Source organism: Vulpes lagopus, chromosome 2 (genome assembly GCF_018345385.1).
Source record: "Vulpes lagopus strain Blue_001 chromosome 2, ASM1834538v1, whole genome shotgun sequence".
Taxonomy (NCBI): domain Eukaryota; kingdom Metazoa; phylum Chordata; class Mammalia; order Carnivora; family Canidae; genus Vulpes; species Vulpes lagopus.
Genome location: NC_054825.1, coordinates 70,435,504 through 70,457,664, shown reverse-complemented (window position 1 = coordinate 70,457,664; position 22,161 = coordinate 70,435,504). Strand labels below are relative to the sequence as shown.

Sequence of the window (22,161 nt, the reverse complement as noted above, 5' to 3'; positions counted from 1 at the left end):
TCCCCTCAGTCTCTTCCCGCCCATTACTCTGAGAACCAATCACCGAGCTTGGCTTAGCACCTCAGACCAATCAGCGATCCCCGCTCGGCCCTCCCCTCCCCCACACCCTTGTGTGCCGGCCGACGCCATGTTTCAAGGGCAGCGGGGTTGGTTCTGCGGCAGCGTCGGCGAGGAACTGAGGCAGTTCTGGGGTAGGCAGCTGGGTGGAAGGGGCGGGTGAGGTGGTGGGCAGAGCACCCCTCTTCTCTATGGTGCTTTGGTGCCAGGATACTTGCTAGGCTCACCTTGTGCTCTTGCCTCCGCAGTGGACGAAGGGGGCTCCATCAGTGACCCAAGGGCTGCCGACTTCTTGTTCAGCTGTGATGCCTCCCACCCAGACACGCTGAGGTACCTGAAGGCCACCGGGCAGTGCCTCTTCGGTCCTGATGAGCCAGGAGTTGGAGATGGAAGTCGCGGTGCCCTGAGAAATATTGATGATAGGAATAGACTGGAAAGGAGCAAGTTTTCAGCCCTAGATGGGGGATGGGGGGCCGGGAGGGGGTATGTAAATAACTTCTCGCCACAACCGTGTGGCCTCCCACCTGGTCTGCGAGGCTTCCCGGGTTCCAGCCTTGTGATTCTAGCTGTCTGCCCCGCAACTCTGTATGGTGCCCTGAAGGCCCATCACATCCAGTTATGTTTCAGCCAAACCTCCTGATTGCCCCTTCACACCTGCACCAGGTCCTGTGTTCTCAAACTTAAAACTACTAGTTTCTTGTGAGTAAATAACTCCACCCCCGTTAATCAGTCGGTGGCCAAACACCAGGGGACGTGTTCCGTGTACGCCTGTGAATGTTCCTCCTACTCGCTGCTGTCTTCCTACACACCCTCATTATCGCTCGCCCGGCTCTAACAGTGGCTTTCTGAGAGGTTACTCTGCCTCCAATGTGCCCACCCGCGATCCCCCTTCACACTGCTGTCCCATTTATGATTACAAGCCAGAGGTGTAATCACCACCCTGGCTGCCCCCTCCCCACTCCCTTAATTCCCCAGTGGCTTGAGTACCTATAGATAATTATCCCTGCTTCCTCTCACTTTTTCTTTCTTTTGAAAGGTTGAATACATTCTTGTTAATTTTATAACCTAAAATATTTCCTTTCTTTCTCCTAGAATATATCAGAGCCTTGATTACATAGAAGACAATGCTACAGTTTTTCACGCCCACTATCTCTCTGCAGTCGCTAATGCTGAAATAAAAAACTCGGTGACTTTAGGTCATTTCATTCTTCCCCCTGAGTGCTTGCAAAAAGGTTAGCAAAGATCATTTATCCAATCTCTGTTAGCGGAATCCAGCTAGTTCTCCCAACTTTACTGATCTTTGTTCTCAATAAGAGATTTTTGTGTTTCATATCATTTAATATAAGTGGAAAAGCATGAGCTTGGGATCAGATTACCTTGAGTATATAGTCTGGCTTTGTTTGTTTATTGCTTATTCACACATTCACTAAACTACTGTGTCAGGTTTCAACCAAGGTGGTGGTGAGTCAGTGGTGAATAAGACAAAAAGCAGATCTTGCCCTCACAGTGCTCACTGGCTAGGATCCAATACTTACTAGTTTTGTAAACTTTAGCAAGTTGTTTTGAGGATAAAATATATCAAGTAGTCTGACATGTGAGCATTTAATAAATGTTTGCTAGTTTTGAATCTCTTCATTATTATAATGAAATTTTAAGATTCATTGTGATAATGAACCCATATACTTATTTGTATTGTTCTTTATACATTGGGGCATGTGTGTGGCTCAATAAGTTAAGTAGCCGACTCTTGATTTTGGCACAGGTCATGATCTCAGGGTTGTGAGATCAAGCCGAGTCAAGTTCTGGCCTGAGCCTGGAGCCAGTTTAAGATTTCCTCTCCCAGGGACAGCTTGGGTGGCTCAGTAGTTTAGTGCTTGCCTTTGGCCCAGGGTGTGATCCTGGAGACCTGCATCAGGCCCCCTGCATGGAGCCTGCTTCTCCCTCTGCCTGTGTCTCTCATGAATGAATAAATAAAATTTAAAAAAAAGGAAATATTTCCTCTCCCTCTCCCACCCTTCCCTCTCTCTCAAAAAAAAAAAAAAAAAAAAAAGTACTTTCCCATTAACTTTTTTAATTATTTCAGCAACCCTATAAGATAAAGGGCAAGTGAATAAACTGCTTCTGAGATTGGTTCTTTTAGTTTTCCCTCCTTAGAATACGATTTCCCTGACTTTTGTGGCCTATTTTTAAATATCTCATTTTAGGTCTTACATTATTACCCAATTAATGATACATGTGTGTCTATCCTTAGAAAGACAGACTGAAGCTAGAACAGATTCCCAGTGAGTAGGCTATTTAAAACAAAAAAACAAAGAGTTTGAAAAAGATTTCTATAGGAGAGCTTTAGAAACTCCAAAGATTGGATTCCTTCCACAATTGATGTCCTGGTAAGAGCTAGTTATAACAATAAATTGTTCTAAATGACTATACAAATAAATTAAGGATTGGGGATTGGATAGGAGAACTGCTTTATTAAAAAAACTGTGCCAATCAGTGAATACCCACTTTTAAAGAGCTTATATTATAGAATGACTATCTGCTCTAATATTGTTATTACTTCTGTCTTTGAATTTAGCATCTTATATTAAAATGTATTTAAATTAAAAAAAAATCTGTTTTGAGGCTCCTGGGTGACTCTGTTGGTTAAGCATCCAACTCTTGATTTTTTATTCATTGTCATACTCAGGTCATGATCTCAGAGTCATGAGATCAAGCGCCACATGGGGCTCAATGCTCAGCACAGAGTCGGCCTGAGATCTTTTCCTTCTGCCCCCCAAGCTCCCACTTGTATGCATTCTCTCTCATATAAATAATGGGGAGCCTGGGTGGTACAATTGGTTAAGAATCCAACTCTTGGTTTTGGTTCAGATCATGATCTCAGGGTGGTGAGATAGAGTCCAGCATGGGGGGCTCCATGCTCAGTGCAGAGTCTGTTTAAGACCCTCCCTTTCTCTCCCCCTCTGTCCCTCCCCCAATCCCTGCATGTGTTCCCTCTCTCTAAAATAAATAAATAAAAAAATTTAAAAATCTGTTTTAAATGAAATGATGCTCCTTTTTAAGAATAAAAAGTATACATTATTATCTACCTAGACCAGTATTGTCTAGTAGAAGGGTGAAATGCAAATGTGAACCAATGCTAATTTAAAATTTTCTAGTATAAATAAGAAATCAATGAATAAAAATAAGATTTTTATTTATAAACAAAAAATAGATTAATTTATTTACTTTTAGAGAGAGTGCAAGTGAGAGGAGGGACAGAGGCAGAGGAGAGGGAGAGAATCTCAAGCAGACTTCCCACTCTGTCTCATGACCCTGAGATCATGACCTGAGCCCGAAATCAAAAATCAAATGCTTAACTGATTGAGCCACCCAGGTGCCCCTAGGTAAATTAATTTTAAGAATATATTTTATTTAACCAGGTATAACTAAAATATTATCCTTTGAATATATAACTAACATAAAAATTATCAAGATATTTACATTCCTTTTTTGATGCTAAATCTTTGAAATACAGTGTTTATTTTATACTCAAAACATCTCACTTTGGACTAGCCACATTTCAATATGACGCCAATATATAGCTGCTCCAGTGGCTACTATAGTGGACCGCATAGGTCTAGAGGAATGTTACCTTTTTGTCTTCAATTGGGCTACCATGGAAGCTTTTGAGATCATTAAAGAATGACATAGTCCTTTAACATGCTGAGCATTGTTAGAATTCCTATACTATTATGCCCACTTCCACTCTTCTTTTACCAACCGTTAAATTCTTGAGGACCTCTAGTGTACAAATTTAGGAAGTTTACACCTTTTGTTTTGACTGGACAATTGTCTTCTTTATTAACGGTTGGCCTAAAGACACAGACATCTAATGAAGGCATATATTCCAGCAGAAAAAGTTTACAACAATGATTCTCATGATGCTGTGGGATCATCTGGGGAGGCTGTTAAAAATGCAATTCCTGAGCTCCTCCTCAATCATCTGATTCAATAAGAATCTGCATTTTAAATCAGTATCTTAGGTGAGTTTGATGAAAGTGGAATAACAGCGACCAAGAAATTTCAGTCTTCAAGTAAACTCAGAAAACTCTACAAAATTACTTAAAAAATAGTATTGAATTTGTTTTTCTTACCACAGAAATAAGAAGAAAACTTGGTAATTTTATTTGGGAACAAGACCAACATTTTCAGATAGAAAAGGTAAGAGTAAATTAAAGTACTTGGTTAGAATATACAGTTGCAAAAAAATTTTAAAGCAATGTAATCTTAAAAATGTTTACTTGTGACATGCTAACATCAATGATCCAGGTTATGGAATTTAAAGGACATGCTTTTAGAGAACATTATCTAGTCTATTACTATTTTCACACTAGTACACTGATAATGTTGAGATATTTTTATACGAATAAAATTATTCATGTAAAAAACTTGAAAACCTATCATTAACTGGAGAAGTAATAGGTGCACAGAATTTACCAGTTTTTTATTGCCAGCATAGATTCTGATTTACTAATTCCTATGTTGTGTCATTTGTTAAATGTTTTGAATAACACCCCTCAATAAAAGTGTACAATATTGAAAACTGTTTTATAGCTTTTACTATTCTGCCTCAAACTTGTTAGTACTTTTGACTTACTTCAAAATCTTTACACAGTAGCCAATTTGGGATAATTTGAGTGCCAAAAAGAATGATAGTAATGAATTATAGTACATTAAATTTAAAAGAATCCATGATTCAGTAGTGCTAATCTGAAAGCGTAAAGAAAGAAAAAAAAAGAACAGAAGGAGGGAGAGGAGGTAAGAAGAGGAAAGAAAGGAAGGCAGGAAGGAGGGTTGGAAGGAAGGAAAGATGAAATTTAAGAAAAAAAAATTAAATTTAAATTTAAATTTAAGGGAAAATTTCCTTATAAAATTTCAACTAATAAATATAGAAAAAATGGTAGAATGCAAAGCCCTAATTTACCACCCCTAATAAAATAATTGATTTAGGCAGGATCATTAGTGGATGTTAAACCCATGATCTTAAATTATCACCCCTTAGATTACTTATTAGTTACAAAGATAAAGGATGTGCCTTCCCAGTAGAGATATCTGGCAGACACCACATAACCAACTGGTCAAATTTAGCATCACCGAAATTGGAATAACCTCTCATTATGTTCAGCTTGATATGATATATTAAAGGTACACAATGTTATTTATATGGCGTTCTTGTTCAAAATGCTTGTTAATTTAATTTAATTTAATTATGAGTAAACAGACAATTCCAGAATGTGAGACATATCACAAAACAGCTATCTAGCTTAGTCTCTTTAAAACAACGTCATAAAAAACAAAACAAAAAGGCAGAAATACTGTTCTAGATCAAGAGACATAACAAGCAAATGTGATGTATAAACCTTGATTGGATTCTGGATGTTTTCTTTTCTTTCTTTTTTTTTGGATTCTGGATGTTTTCTAAATAAAAAGTAAAAAGACATTTTGAGAACAATTGGGAAAATATAAATGTGCACTATTAGGTGATATTGAATTAATGTTAATTTTCTTAATTGTAATGGCGGTATTGTAAAGATGAAAGAATGCTTTTTAAGGAAAATGCAGGGGTGCCTAGGTGACTCAGTCCATTAAACATCTGCCTTCAGCTCAGCTCAAGATCCCAGGGTCCTGGAATTGAGCGCCCCACATCAGCCTCCCTGCTCAGCAGAGAGCCTGCTTCTCCCTCTCCCTCTGCTGCTCCCCCTGCTGTGCTCTCTCTGTCAAAAAAAAAAATAAGATCTTTTTTAAAAATTAAAAAGATAAAGAAAATGCAACCTAAAGATTAAGGAGTAAGATGTCATGATATCTGCAAATCTTTTCAAATGGTCCAGCAAAAGTAAAAAATGAGAGAAGGCATGCAGAGTGATTAAAAAATGTTAACACGTTATGAGTCTAGGTGAAAAGTGTATAGTACTTACTGTATTCTCTGACAATTCAGAGTTTGAAAATTTTCGAAGTAAACACTTAGGAAGAAAATCTTTATATGCCTAAAGCCAAGCAATTATACAGTTTGTATTCCTTTCATTAGTTTGTTTTTTCTTCCCAAGTTTTCATCATCTGAAAATCATAGTTATTTAAGTATCTTTGGCTATGTTATAGTAAGGGCCAAAATATCTAATCCTTGGCTTGTCATAGTGTTTTCACTATGGTGTAGAATAGTTGTTATTTGACAATAATTATTGAGTATGCTAGAACTTCAAAGCTAAAAAAGCTCCTTAAAGCTCATTAATTTAATTATTCAGTTTTAGAAATGAGAACTGAGGTAAAGAAAAGGTAAAAACCTGTTTTAGTTTATATACTAGACATCAGCAAAATGGAACCAAATTTTCTCAGCTCCAACCCGATCCAGTATTTTTTCTATGAAAAAATTAGTAGAACATGTCTGTAGTGGTGACTAACTCTAGAAATTATATGATTTTGTGATAAATGATTTTGTTAGTTCTTTCAAAATATTGATTAATATTAGCCAATTATAATAATGTAACCATAGAATAGATAACTAGAAAGTACTTCTTTGAATGGTAACAGCAAGGATAAATCTGGAAAGTAATTTGGGGGAGCATTAATATTGTTTGGAGTGGATTTGTGATTTAAACAGAAATTTTCTAATGGTGTATTAAGTAATTATAATTATGTGACAGGTGCCAATATCTGAGTCACTTTCACATAATCTTTTTGAAAAGCTTAATACACATTTAGTTCTTTCATAACTCTATAGCTATATATTCCATTTTAATTTTGAAGTGGAAATATAATTTGTTCAGCTTACTTAATATTTTTGATTTGTAACTCAACAGAAGCCTAGGAATTTTCAAGTCGAAGATTTTAAGAAAGTTTAAATTAATAACTTTTTGTTTCCTTTTATTTATTTTATTTATTTATTTATTGTTTCTTTTAAAAACTAAAAAGTACTATGGCCACATTAGGGAAAATTTCAAAAATTAAAAAGAGAATAAAATTAGTCAAAATTTTACAATCTAATACAACCACAGTTGATATTTTAAAAATACATAGTCTTCATTACATAGCCCTAAAAACAAATAGTATAATTGTGTGTGTGTGCAAATTTTTTCAAATTTTTGCCACCAAACTAGATTGAGTGGACCTAAGTGTCTAAATATTTTTATGACTCTTGATATATATTGCCAATTTACTTTTTTTGCTTTTAAAAAAAACATTTGATTAGATCATTGATGTGCTGACTTTTAAAAATGTGATTTTTTTTTTCTTTTTTGCTATCCACAGCATTATGAAGTAACACCAAATGAAATAAAAGCCCTTAGGGAAAACAGTGAACTAGAAACAGATCGCAAAAAAGAATTATCCAAAAGGTATTGAATTCATATACTTTATTGATATTCAATTTAATGTAGGCATCTTTGAGCACCGACTGTGTTTATCTCATTTAATTTTCATGGTCTTCGGGATCCCTGGGTGGCGCAGCGGTTTGGCGCCTGTCTTTGGCCCAGGGCGCGATCCTGGAGACGCAGGATCGAATCCCACATCGGGCTCCCGGTGCATGGAGCCTGCTTCTCCCTCTGCCTATGTTTCTGCCTCTCTCTCTCTCTCTCTCTCTGTGTGACTATCATAAATAAATAAAAAATTTAAAAAAAAAAATTTTCATGGTCTTCTTACACTATTTATATTATCATTATCACCATTGCCACTTTATAGCAAAAAAGATCTAGGATTAGGTACATTAATTTGCCCAAAGTTATACAAACTTTTATTATTTTTTTTTTAATTTTTCTTTATTTATGATAGTCACACAGTGAGAGAGAGAGAGAGAGAGGCAGAGACCTAGGCAGAGGGAGAAGCAGGCTCCATGCACCGGGAGCCTGATGTGGGATTCGATCCCGGGTCACCAGGATCGCGCCCTGGGCCAAAGGCAGGCGCCAAACCGCTGCGCCACCCAGGGATCCCCAAACTTTTATTATTTTTTAAAAATATTTTATTTCAGAGAGAAAGAGAGAGAGCATGAGTAGGGGGAGGAACAGAGGGTGATGGAGAGGGAAAAAGCAGACTCTTCACTGAGCAGGGAGTCCGATGCAGGGCTCTATCCCAGAATTCTGGGATCATGACCTGAACTAAAGGCAGGTGCTTAACCAACTCAGCCACCCAGGTGCCCCAACTTTTATTATTAGGTGTGGATAAGTTGGATTTAACTTGGTCAGTCTAATTCCAGAGCCAACCAGTATGCTAGACTATCCTTGCACAAAAGAAACAAGAATTTATTTATTATTTATGTTACATTATTTTTTAAATAAGAAAATATATGAAATATTAGCAGTAATTTTATTAGGATTGGAAGTTCTAAGTGATTTCCTCCTCTCTTTTCCAAATTGTTTGTAATGTGGTTCTTTTGGTTTAAGAAATGAAATTTAAAAAGACACACTCATGGACTTACCATTATGTTAGAAACAATCTATGAGAGGCCCCCTTTGTTTCAGCCTTATTCATAATCTAGTCCTTATTCCATATTTTCCAGTTCCATGGTTTTCAAATGCTCGTAGGGAGTACTGGCTATTCGAAGGTCTGGTATTTTGCTGCTGAAATAAAAATGATCAAATAGTAGCTATCTCTCTTCAATATTAAAATTAATGGATTTACTTTATATAGTTTTTTCAATTTTAAGTTTTTCTTCCAGTTTGTACCAACTATTTGGTTTGTTATAATTTGAAGTTAGTTGTTACCTAATTTACACAAAGTTGTGTATTTAAGTAAGTTTAGTAAACTATTGTTTCATGGTCCTGTGACTTCTAGATATTCTCCTACTTAAGTTTGAGAATTCATTTTTTAAAGATTTTATTTATTTATTCATGAGAGACACACACAGAGAGAAGCAGAGCCATAGGCAGAGGGAGAGGCAGCCTCCATGCAGGAAGCTGGATGTGGGACTCGATCCCAGGACCATGTCCCGAGCCAAAGGCAGACACTCAACTGCTGAACTACCCAGGTGTCCCGAGAATTCATATTTCAAGTCTTGGGATCTCTATCTCTAGCACTCCTTTGAACTTACTTGTTACACTTTGTTGAGATAAGATAAATAGAGGGAAAAAATAAGAATAGAGGAGGTAAGACCGTGAAGATATTCTGAAGGGATTAATAGAGGAAAGGATAATTATCCTAAGTGATCTTGTAAGAGAAGGCTGGGAAATAGAAAATAAAAAGTAACTCCCAGTAATTCACTTGACTAGGAAAGATATTAGATACATAAGTTCTTTAACTCATGGTTGCCTGTAAAATATGGAAGCCATAAAGGAAAAAGATTGAGAAGTATAACTACCAAAAATGTGGCAATAAAAATAACATGAACTAGGTCAAAAGAAAAATATTCACTTGGAAAAACATCTGACAAAAACTAGTTTAAGATACAAAGGGGGCGGGATCCCTGGGTGGCGCAGCGGTTTGGCGCCTGCCTTTGGCCCAGGGCGCGATCCTGGAGACCCGGGATCGAATCCCACGTCGGGCTCCCGGTGCATGGAGCCTGTTTCTCCCTCCCTCTGCCTGTGTCTCTGCCTCTCTCTCTCTCTCTGTGACTATCATAAATAAATAAAAATTAAAAAAAAAAATAGCAATAACAATAGACAAAGGATATGAATGGATACCTTAGGTAGGTATCTAATCTAGAGCCTTTTCTTTATGGAACCACCAGAGGGTGCAGTGTGAACATAGATAAAATATACTTTGTCCTTACTCAGGAAGCATTTTTGTTGGTGTACTACTGGTGATATTGAACAGTAAGTGATGAACTAGTTATTAAACACTTGCTGAATATAAGACACTTGCAAGCTTATCAGTTCATTTGATTCTTGTAACCTTATAAGATAGATAAATATTATTAGACCCATCTCACAATTGAGGAAAAGAGTTCAGAGAGCTAATTGTCACCCAACATTGCTTAAGCTGAATTTGAAGCTAAGTTTAGCTGATCCAGAATCCAAACTCTTAATCACTATACTATTTTTGCTTCTCAGTATGTTCCCCAAATCTTCTAAAAATTGCATGAACTTACTCTACTATAAACCTAATGCATATAATTTTTCAAAATAGAAAATAAAGAAAATTTTTAATAAGCAACCCTGCCACTTAGAGATAACCACCACCAACATTAGGACATTTCTTCCTAGTTTTATACAAATAAGTCTTGCTTTAATTTGCATTTTTCTTTGAATACTAATGGCTTTGAACTTTTTTGAATTTTTTAGCGTTTTATATTTCTTTTCTGTGGTTTGTTTTTATCCTTTATTCCCCCCACCCACCCACTTCTTTAAAAAGATTTTATTTATTTGACTGAGAGAGAGCACACAAGTAGGGGGAGTGGCAGGCAGAGGGAGAGGGAGAAGCAGGCCCGCCACAGAGCAGGGAGCCTGATGTGGGAGCCAATCCCAGGACCCTGGGGGATCAGGGATCATGACCTGAGCCAAAAGCAGATGTTTAATGGACTGAGCCACCCAGGTGACCTGCTTTCTCCCTATTTTATTGGAAGCCTTATTGTTTTTCTTATCAACTTGTCTGGCATCTTTATATAGTAGCTATATTATCCTTTTGCCAATTTGCCACATTGTATTCACAATTTGTTGTCTGGCATATACTTTTTTAGAGATATAAGTTTTAAATTTTCCATCATTAATCACTTTTCCTTTATAATTTCTTCTACCGCTTTTATGTTCAGAGAAATTATTTCCCATTCAGAGATCAAATTAGTTTTAAACTCTGCAGATATTTATTTTGATGTATGGTAATAGGTGAAGATCTAAATTGATTTTGTTTTGCAAATAAGAGATTTCCACTGGTTTTTTGAATAATTATTTCAAACTGATGTGTAATTTTCCTTTGTCGTGCGTTGTTTTTGTGTATATGAAGATCTATTTTTAGGCTATTTGTTTTATTCCATTAATCTGTGGATCTATTTCTGTATCAATACAATATTCTTTTAAGTTATATAACTTCATTTATGTATTTTAATACCTACAAGGGAAGTCCCAGTCTTATTACTCTCCTTTTAAAAAATATTTTCCTTAGGTCTTCATGCCTACATGTTACTTTCCTATTTTCAAATTTTAATTATGAAAACCCAACATGTACAAAAAAGGATACTATGAAAATACTGGTCCCTAGTAAGTCAATTTCCCTCCTAGAAGCAACCAATATTATCAGTTTCCTTGCCTTTTTTCACTCAATAATTTACCTTGGAGATCATTCCATATTATTACATAAAGAGTTTTTCATGTTTTTATCTGTATAGTGTTCTACTATATGGATGTACCATAACTTACTTAACTAGTTGCTTATTTTAATGGACTTTTAATTAATTTCTAATTTGCTATTAAAAACAGTGCTTCAGGGGAACCTGGGGTGGCTCAGTCGGTTAAGTGTCTGCCTTCTGCTGGGGTCATGATCTTGGGGTTCTGGGATAGAGCACCTCTTTGGGCTCCCTCCTCAGCGGGGCAAAGAGTCTGCTTCTCCCTTTGCCCCTTCCCCTGGCTCATTCTCTCTCTCTTGCTTGCTCTCTCTCAAATAAATAAATGGATCTTAAAAAAAAAAAAAAAAAAAAAAAGCAGTGCCTCAGTGAATGATTATCTTATGTCATTTTGTATGTATGGGAGTATCTGTAGGGTAATTCTTAGGAGATCGAAAGGCATGTAGATTTGTATCCTTAATAGGTCTTACCAAATTGCCCTCCATACAGTTTAAATCAATTTACGCTCCTACTGGTTATGTATAAATGTGCCTTTTCTAGCTATGGTAACCGAACATTCAGGTTTGCTTAGAAATGTCCTGGTTTTAATCCTGAAAAGCCCCATGGCCTGAGAAATCCCTCAATCTGGGGTAAACTGGAATGGTTAGTCATTTTGTTTCCCCTATGCCTTCTCTAACACAGAGTACTTATCATATATTTTGGTCCTTGCCAATCTGATAGGTATAAAATGGTATCTCACTCTAGTTTTGTTTGAATTACTATTATTATGAATGAGGTTGAGTTGTCTTCAGATGTTTGAGAACCACTTATATCTCTTTTTCTGTGAATGTTTGTTCGTATCCTTTGCATATTTTTCTATTGAGTTTTGCTTTTTTATTTTTTGATAAGAACTCTACATTTTAGGAGAGTTACTTCATTTGAAATAAATTACAATTAATTTTTAGCCTGTTGTCTTTTGACTTTAAAAAATGTTAGGTTTTGTCATGCAAATATGTTTTCCTGTATGCATTCATGCTTATTAACATTTTCTTTGATGGTTCTCTGGTTTTATGTTGTACTTAGGGAAGTCTTCCTACTCTTAAGATTATCATTTTTTGCTATGGTTTCTTCTTAATGATTTCTTTTTTTTTTTCAATTTAAATCTGTGACACATTTGGAATATATTTTGGTGCAAGGTGGGAACCTACTTTTTTTCTTTTTTCCTCCAGATAGCTAATTACTTGTGGCTATTGACCCTCACCACCACCTTAAAATGCCACCTTTATCATAGGTTAGATCCCTGTAAGTATTTGGGTCTATTTCTGCATTTTATATTTTTATATTCCATTCATTTGTCATGCAACAGCACCATTCTGTTTTAGTTATTTATAATAGGACTTAATATCTGGTGCTAGGTTTTCTTCTTTAGTCTTTTTCAAATTTTCTTAGCTATTCTTTCTAGTTTATTTTTCTGTCTGAATTTTAGAGCCATCTTGTTCATATGTTTTTTAAAAATTACTGTTATTTCTGGTAACATTACAAGAAATTTATAGATTAACTTAGGGAGACTATCTCTGATATTGAATCTTCCCATCTGAGAAACTGTATTTTTCCCCCACTTGTTCAAATTTTCTTTTGTGGCCCTTAAGGAACATTTTTCATATTTTCTTCATATGAATCACATTTGTCTTTTAAGATTATTGCTAGGTATTTTTTTTCATTCTATTATAAATTTGATCTGCCTCCTATTAGATCCTCTAACATGTTGTTCAAGTAAATTTTAGAATTATTTTTTTCTTAACCTCTAAAATCCCTATTGGGAATTGTGTTAAAATTGAGAAGAATTGATGACTTTATAATTTTCAATATTCCAATCCAGGAGAATATCTTTTATATTTTGTTTTAATTTTCCTTTTCTATATCTCAGTAAAATTTCTTATTTTTCTACATATAGAATCACAAATTTCTTGTTATAGTTATTTCTAGATTTTTATGAATTTTGTTGCTGTTATAGATTGAATCATTTTTATTTTATTTTATTTTTTATTAGTTATTGCTGTTATATAGGAAATTTATTGATTTGGGGATATTTGTTTTATAACTACCCACTTGGAATCTTTAAGATTCTAGAAACATTTCAGTGATTCTCTTGGCTTTTCAGAGTGTACATCATATCATTTGTTAATATGAAAGATTGTTTCTTCCTTTTTACTAGTTATCTCTTTTTCATTTCTTTCTTTACCCTCCCCCATCTCATTGCTTAGCCAGAAATTTCAGAGCCATAATAGATAATAATAATGGTTTATCTTTTTTTAGTCCTTGACTCTTCTGGGAACACTATTTTGCTTATTTGAAGGATCTTACCCTAACTGAGCTACAGTTTCTTTTATAAGAGTTCAGATGAGGGCAGCCTAGGTGGCTCAGTGGTTTAGCACTGACTTCAGCCGAGGGCCTGATCCTGGAGACCTGGGATCAAGTCCCACATCAGGTTCCCTGCATGGAGCTTGCTTTGCCCTCTGCCTGTGTCTCTGCCTCTCTCTCTCTCTCTGTGTCTCTCATAAATAAATAAAATCTTAAAAAAAGAAAAAGTTCAGATGAAATCTAACTTTTAGATAAATTAAAAATAAAGCTTTTACTATCACTAAATGTAATTTTAGATTTTTTTAAGGAAAATAAATTAAGGATGGCCCCAACTTTTAATTATTGAGACTTTTATTTTCATGCAATTGTATTATCTTTTTTTTTTTTTAAGATTTTATTTATTTATTCATGAGAGACACAGAGAGAGAGAGAGAGAGGCAGAGACACAGGCAGAGAGAGAAGCAGGCTCTATGCAGGGAGCCCGATGTGGGACTCGATCCCTGGTCTCCAGGATCACACCCCTAACGCAACGCTAAACCACTGCACCACTGGGGCTGCCCGCAATTGTATTATCTATTGGTTATATGTAGTCTAAATATAATAAACATTGTTATTTGGCACAGAAAACAGAATACTTTAGTTGAAAACTACTTAGCTCTTAAAAGTTAGAATATAAATAATTATACACAACCACACTCAGAATAATTTAACCGTTTTTCTTTTTAACTCAGAAGTCACTTCAGAATTTTAGTATATTGCATGATTTTCCCAGATTTCACTTTTTATTTATTTTAAAGTTTTGAAGTACTAGTTAACAGAGTTCCAATTATTAAACACTGAGTAACAAAAAATGCTGTGATTATTTTAAATAAAGCCCACTGTACCTTCTTTTGGCATATTTAAGATTACATATGTATATTTTTAATCTAATTATAAAGTGTTATTATAATTTTTAAGATTTTATTTCTTCATGTGAGACAGAGAGAGAGAGAGGCAGAGACATAGGCAGAAGGAGAACCAGGCTCCCCACAAGGAGCCCGATGTGGGACTCGATCCCGGATCGTGGGATCAGGACCTGAGCCAAAGGCAGACGCTCAACCTCTGAGCCATCCAGGTGTCCTTAATTATAAAGTATTATTGAATTATTATGCTTTTAAGAATATTGAGGAAGACCTAGGCTTCTACATACACAAAAAATATGTTTTATGAAGTGGCCAAGAAAACTGAAAATATCTGTATAGGAACTAGTATTACTTAGAAGCATAAAAGAAGTTCACACTGAATGTTTTCATCCAATAAGACTGAAGTCTGCTCAAGTGCAAACAGCTTACTATATATATTGCCTGGAATAATTTCTCAGGAAAAAACAAGTATAAATATGACTTTCTGTATGCTTCATTTTATAGCACAGAAAAACATTTTATAAGGACTCCAGTTACAGAAAAGCAGATGTACTTCCCTCTTCAGAATTATCCAGTAAACAACATGGTAACAGGTAATTTAAAATAAAGTTTAGAGAACACCCAAGTAGGGAAGAAACAAAAGAATATCTTGTACAATAATGCAGTTGTCCTAGACTAGCAAGTAGAGACCACTCAGTTATAGATGCTAAAAGAGGAGATATCATTTGCATTAAATAAATCTGCTGAATTGACCCAGAGTTAGGTCCTATATTTTCTGTTAAAAAGCTGGTCTGTTGGTAGTGTGAATACACATTCCTGTTTACACAAGACAGTTCTGGTTTATGTCTGTTGTCCTAGCATCAGTAATCTCCATACCCAACATTGGGCTCAGACTCAGTTTTTTACTCTCAGGTGTCCCAATTTGAGAGACAAATTACATGGACAACTCTAATCATAGTTTCCTTTGAGAATCTGATGAATTAGACCCCTTTCCCTAGTATATACACACACACACACACAAACATAACACACCAACTTTACTATAATTAAAGAGATTCACAGGTGTCCATGGACTCCATATTTAGCTTTTCTAGTGCCTGACATAAAGAAAAGACAGCTTACTAAGGCTGACATGAGAGGATGGAACCAAGGGAACCAGGTGAAAAGTGGCCACTGGGATTTAGATAATGGTGAGTGAGGTGGATATTTAGATACTTTGATCTGGGTAATATTCAGTAGGGTCATTTTTAAAATAGAAGTTTTATTATTTATTTTAAAAATATTTTATTTATTCATGAGAGACACACACACAGAGAGAGAGAGAGAGAGAGAGAGAGAGGCAGAGACACAGACAGAGGGAGAAACAGGCTCCATGCAGGGAGCCCGATGTGGGACTTGATCCTGGGACTCCAGGATCACACCCTGGGCCAAAGACATGCACCAAACTTCTGAGCCACCCAGGGATCCTAAAATATAAGTTTAAAAAAATTCTGTTTAAAACACAGCAACTTGAGGGATCCCTGGGTGGCGCAGCGGTTTGGCGCCTGCCTTTGGCCCAGGGCGCGATCCTGGAGACCCGGGATCGAATCCCACATTGGGCTCCCGGTGCATGGAGCCTGCTTCTCCCTCTGCCTGTGTCTCTGCCTCTCTCTCTCTCTCTGTGACTATCATAAATAAATAAAAATTAAAAAAAATAATAAAACACAGCAACTTGAAAAGTATAGGTTTTTGAAATTTCATTTTAAAAATCATTTTAGAGTGCATTCTTTTTATCAGTGTGAAAACTCTTACAGTTAGTCCACAAATTCCTAGATGTCTTCTCTCATAGTACTATTCCTTCTTACCATTTGGTCTAGCCATTTGTTTGTTTGTTTTTTAAGATTTTATTTATTCATAGACACAGAGAGAGGCAGAGACACAGGCAGAGGGAGAGGGAGATGGAGATGCAGGCTCCATGCAGGAAGCCCGATGTGGGACTCCATCCTGGTTCTCCAGGATCATACCCCAGGCTGCAGGCAGTGCCAAACCTCTGCGCCACTGGGGCTGCCCTGGCCATTTGTTTTATTACTTTTTTCTTCTGTTCATAGTCTTTAGAAAAGCACTTTAAAAAAACTTTTAATATGTGGTTTGAGGATGAGTCTTGAAGACATCAAAGAAAACTGTTACCCAGCTTGGACAACAAAGTCAGTTCTGGGGCTCTTAGGAAAAATCATGGGCTGTAGAGGGCAATGAACTAAGTAGAAGTACTTAAGTTCTAATATTGGGAGCAGCAGTTGTACCCTGACTTATCTCTTAGGCCTAAACATTCAGATAAAATGGAGGTATCTGGGAATCCCTGGGTGGCTTAGTGGTTTGGCGCCTGCCTTTGGGCCCCTTTGGCCCTTTTGGACTTACCAAATGTTTGATAACTTATTTAAAAAATCAATGATAAATAATAAAATCAGCCATGTAAAAAGAAAAATGCTTGGATTTGGACATGTAACAATGCTGCTGTGTTTCATTGTTGTCTGACTATTCAAAAGACAAGACAATGTTGTATTAAGAACAAACTAAAAAAGAACTATAAAAATAATCATTAGAATTTTTAAAGTAAAATTTCAACCTCTGATAATCTTTTGTTAATTTTATTGATAGAACCATAGTAAAATTTTCTGGTATTTTTATTTGCTTGATTATTTTCTTTCTTTCTTTTTTTTATTTTTATTTTTTATTTATTTATGATAGTCACAGAGAGAGAGAGAGAGAGAGAGAGAGAGGCAGAGATATAGGCAGAGGGAGAAGCAGGCTCCATGCACCGGGAGCCCGACGTGGGATTCGATCCGGGGTCTCCAGGATCGCACCCTGGGCCAAAGGCAGGCGCTAAACCACTGCGCCACCCAGGGATCCCAGATTATTTTCTTTCTTTATATTTCTACATGAAAATTTTATTTTATTGTTTTAAAGTTTATTTATTTATTTATTTTAAGTGATCTCCATACCCAACATTGAGTTCCAACTCATGACCCTGAGATCAAGAGTCACATGCTCTTCTGACTCAGCCAGCCAGGTGCCCCTACATTAAAATTTTAAATAACATTTTCTTAGAAGAAAGTTTTAATCTTTAGAGATGATTTTCGGCTATAATTTTGCGTGGAATGACAAGTGCTTCCTTTTTTTTTTTTTTTTTTTATCATGCCCATCTGCTTATACAGGAAGGAATAACTTCTTGTTGGAATATAGTGATTGACAGTTCTAATTTAGGCAGTGGTAGCAATTTCTGTGACTATAACTTGACTATCTCTCAAAATGGGTTGGGTTCAGCTTAATGAATATTAAATCTCATAAAACTAATTAGATTTTAGGTGCAGAAAATACAAGTTGGAACTATCCCCTAGGACCTGAGGCCCTAAGTTGTGACAACCAAAAATATCTTCAGATAGTGCCAAATGTCCCATAAAATATCAAGGGATTTGTGTGTGTGTGTGTTTTGCTTTTGACTAGAATTAAATTCTTTTTTTTTTTTTTTGAAGATTCTATTTATTATTCATTAGAGACACACAGAGAGAGGGAGAGACATTGGTAGAGGGAGAAGCAGGCTTCCCAGGACCTCTGAATCATGCCCTGCACTGAAGGCAGACACTCAATCACTGAGCCACTCAGGCATCCTTGGAATTAAATTCTTTTAGTCTGATATCACTAGTTATCACCCATGATAATAAGTTCTGATTGATAGCTACATGTGTGATTAATTTTTTGAAATTAATAACTATAAATTATCTTGCAGGCAAAATTTTTTTTTTTTTTTATGATAGTCACACAGAGAGAGAGAGGGGCAGAGACATAGGCAGAGGGAGAAGCAGGCTCCATGCACCGGGAGCCCGACGTGGGATTCAATCACAGGTCTCCAGGACCGCGCCCTGGGCCAAAGGCAGGCACCAAACCGCTGTGCCACCCAGGGATCCCCAGGCAAAAATTTTCAAACCAAAAAGTTCTAATAATTAAAAACTTAGGAACCTATCATGGATACTGTATTAGTTATCTATTACTGTGTAACAAACTGCTCTAAAAGCAGCTTGAAACAATGAACATTTATTACTTGATAGTTTTTGAGGGCCAGGAATCCAGGAGCATCTTGGTTAGATACTTCTGTCTCAAAGTCTCTCATAATGTTGCAATCAAGTTGTCAGCAAGCCTGCAGTTACTCCAAGGCACAACTGGGACTGGAATATCCATTTCAAAGCTCACTCATGTGGTTGTTGGCAAGCCTTGGGTCCTTGCTGATTTTTGGCCAAAGGCCAAACTCCTCACCAAGTGGGCCTCTCCATAAGGCTGTTCACACGTGGCAGCTTGCTTTCCTTAGAGTGAGAAATGCAAGAGGGAAAAAGAGCATACCCAAAACAGAAGCCACGGTCTTTTTTATATCCTATTCTTAGAAGTGGGATACAGTCACTTCAGCCACTTGCCATCAGTCAACTAGGCCAACCCAAGTACAGTCTCCTTCCAGAGATTACACAAATTAGTGAATACCAAGAGATAAGAATCATTTAGGACCATATGAGAGGCTAATTACCACAGACACATGTGGAATCCTCCACCAAGAACATTTTCCTGAGGCACCTGGGTGGCTCAGTGATTGAGTGTCTGCCTTTGGTTCAGGTCGTGATCCCAGGGTCCTGGGATTGAGTCCTGCATCAGGTTCCCCACAGTTTTTGTTTAAAGATTTAAACAAAATCTTAAAAAAAATAAAAATAAAAAAAATAAACACTACCTCCATCAACATGTGGTACATAAGCATATTGCTTAATTGCCTCTAATATAAAGTGACAGCTAATAAATTAACTATGAATCCAATAATATAACACTGATTAGTGTTTTTAAAGATATATATATATATATATATATATATATATATATATATATATATATATATTTTTATGATAGTCACAGAGAGAGAGACAGGCAGAGACACAAGCAGGCTCCATGCACCGGGAGCCCGACGTGGGACTCGATCCCGGGTCTCCAGGATCGCGCCCTGGGCCAAAGGCAAGCGCCAAACCGCTGCGCCACCCAGGGAATCCCTTAAAGATATTTTAATCATTATCATTCACTTCAGAAAATCTCTTGAAGCACTATTACTATACTCCATATGGCTCATGATCTTTGCCTAATGACAAGGTTTCTGTGTAAAATAAACTAGTACAGAAAAATATTAACATTTAGTTAATTGCACATATACACTGTGTGAAGTTTCTGAAGATATATGTGAGGATAGGAATTTTAAAAATAATTATTACATTAATAAAAATATTCCTGTAATTATAAGAAAGATAGTACATTTATGCATCAGAAATGGATTATTCTAGCAGCTTTGAAGTAGTTAGGACTTCAGGCTGCAGTCAACTGACACTTGATTTAAACTAGCTTAAACAAAAGGGAGTCCATTAGAAAAATCGCCACATCAACCAAACTGTGAGGAAGACAGACGTATCGGCCTCAGAAGTAACTAGGACTAATGGCTATCTCTCACTGATACCCAGTTTTTCTCTGCATGTTAATTTCTTTTTTTTTTTTTATAAGATTTTGTTTATTTATTCATGAGAGGCACACACACACACACAGAGAGAGAGACAGAGACAGAGGCAGAGGGAGAAGCAGGCTCCATGCAGGGAGCCCGCTGCGGGACTCGATCCAGAGGCTCCAGGATCAGGCCCTGGGCTGAAGGCGGCGCTAAAACGCTGAGCCACCCTGGCCGCCCCCTGCATGTTATTTTCATTTTATTTTTCTCTCTTGAAGCAAGTTGGCTTTCTTTACATGGTAGGAAACATGGACCCCCATGACTCCCAAGTTTTAGATCTTAGAGCTATGGTCACCTGAATGATAATGATTTGACTGGCTGCATTATATATATAAAAAGCTAGAGAAAGAGCTGTGATTAGCCCAACTCAAATCGTTCCCAAAGCAACTGTTGGGGGCGAGGAGCAAGTTCATGTAGAAAATGACTATTTCTATATAAATCAGATGAATTGGAGGGAAGAAAAGAGAGTTCCGAGGAAAGATGTTCATTTTTTAAAATTATTTTAAATATTGTATTTATTTATTCATGAAAGATACAGAGAGAGAGAGGCAGAGACAGAGGCAGAGGGAGAAGCAGGCTTCATGTGGTCCTGATGCAGGACTTGATCCTGGGACTCCAGGATCATGCCCTGAACATGAAGGCAGATGCTCAACCGCTAAGCCACTCAGGCATCCCCAGAGTTAGTGTTCTAAAATCAATAACCTTTGAGATTTATCAGAATTTTTCTCATAGTATTTACTTTTAAATTAGTTTCAGTTTTAATATAAACTACAAACATATTACACATAAAATATAATCATTCACATAAGCACTTGCTATCAAGGTAATATTGCTTAAAGTCATTGATTCCTTAAGCTCTCTACATTCTAGGTGTTCTTTTTGATACTCTTATCAATTTCAGATTATTAACAACATCAAAATTACTCATATCTATAACCTTTGTTGATTAAGCAGTAATACTGATTTTCCCTAGCTTTTTTTGTTTGTTTGTTTGTTTTTTAGATTTTATTTACTTGTTAGAGAGAGAGAGAGAGAGAGAGAGGGACAGCAAGGACCTCAGTAGTCAAAGTGGATAATCAAATATTTGTGTTTTAAAAGGAGGGAGAAGGGGTTCCTGAGTGGCTCAGTTGGCTAAGGGTCCAATTCTTGGTGTCAGCTCAGGTCATGATCTCGGAACAGGCTCTGCACTCAGCTTGGAATCTGCTGGAGATTGTCTCCCTCTCCTTATCTCTCTGCTTCTCCCCTGCTTTATACACTCTTTCTCTCTAAGATAAATAAATAAACCCTTTAAAATAAATAAATAAAAGGAGGTAGAAGGTTGCAGGGAGTGGGGAGTTGGAAAGGAAAGTGTTTATGGAAGATTTTCTCACTGGTATTATTTCTTCTTTTTACTTATTTCTAAAAATATTCTTTAGAAATCTTAAACACACTGAAAAACAGTATGATAGTATGATAGGATTTCAAATATAAATATATATTTTTATTTTGTAGGTTATATATCAATTGATGCCATGAAGAAATTCCTTGGGGAGCTACATGACTTTATTCCTGGAAGCTCAGGATATTTGGCATACCATGTTCAAAACGAAATTAACATGTCTGCTATAAAAAACAAATTGAAGAGAAAATGTTAAATTGTCTTTATATCTAGGCATTTATTTTTTATAAAATATTACTAAAGATGTGCATAATTTTAGATTCTCTCCTTTCATACAGGGGGAGGGGAATATAAGGGAGAGTTCCGTTTCTTTCTCAAAATGTATCTTTAGGTAATTCAGAATCATTCTGGCTCCATGATTTGACATTTCGGCTGGATTTTTTCCCCACCTTATAAGGCTATGTACACAGATTCTGATTACACAGTTGTTAGGGAGTAACTGTAATTGAAACACTTCATAAGAAGTCTCAGTCTCTCTCTCTGTCAGATGCTCTTTTGGCTTTAACATTCTATTATATATGTTTTTCTAGGTTCAATGTTGTAAATGCTAAGTTTTATGATTCTGATCATCTTATTTTGATTTTAAAAAATTAGAATGTTATCGTTGAGTTCTGAATTATTGATTCTGACT

At 36.3% G+C, this 22,161-nt stretch overlaps 1 protein-coding gene across 1 annotated transcript; it reads left to right on the top strand.

The window, feature by feature from the left end:
• The first annotated feature begins 127 nt into the window (after positions 1-127).
• On the top strand, positions 128-21,726 carry TERB2 (telomere repeat binding bouquet formation protein 2). Its single transcript, XM_041731765.1, has 7 exons — positions 128-191; positions 306-387; positions 1,150-1,289; positions 4,196-4,257; positions 7,339-7,424; positions 15,043-15,131; positions 21,584-21,726. The coding sequence occupies exons 1-7, from the start codon at positions 128-130 to the stop codon at positions 21,724-21,726; spliced, it is 666 nt and encodes a 221-aa protein (XP_041587699.1).
• The last annotated feature ends 435 nt before the right edge of the window (positions 21,727-22,161 follow it).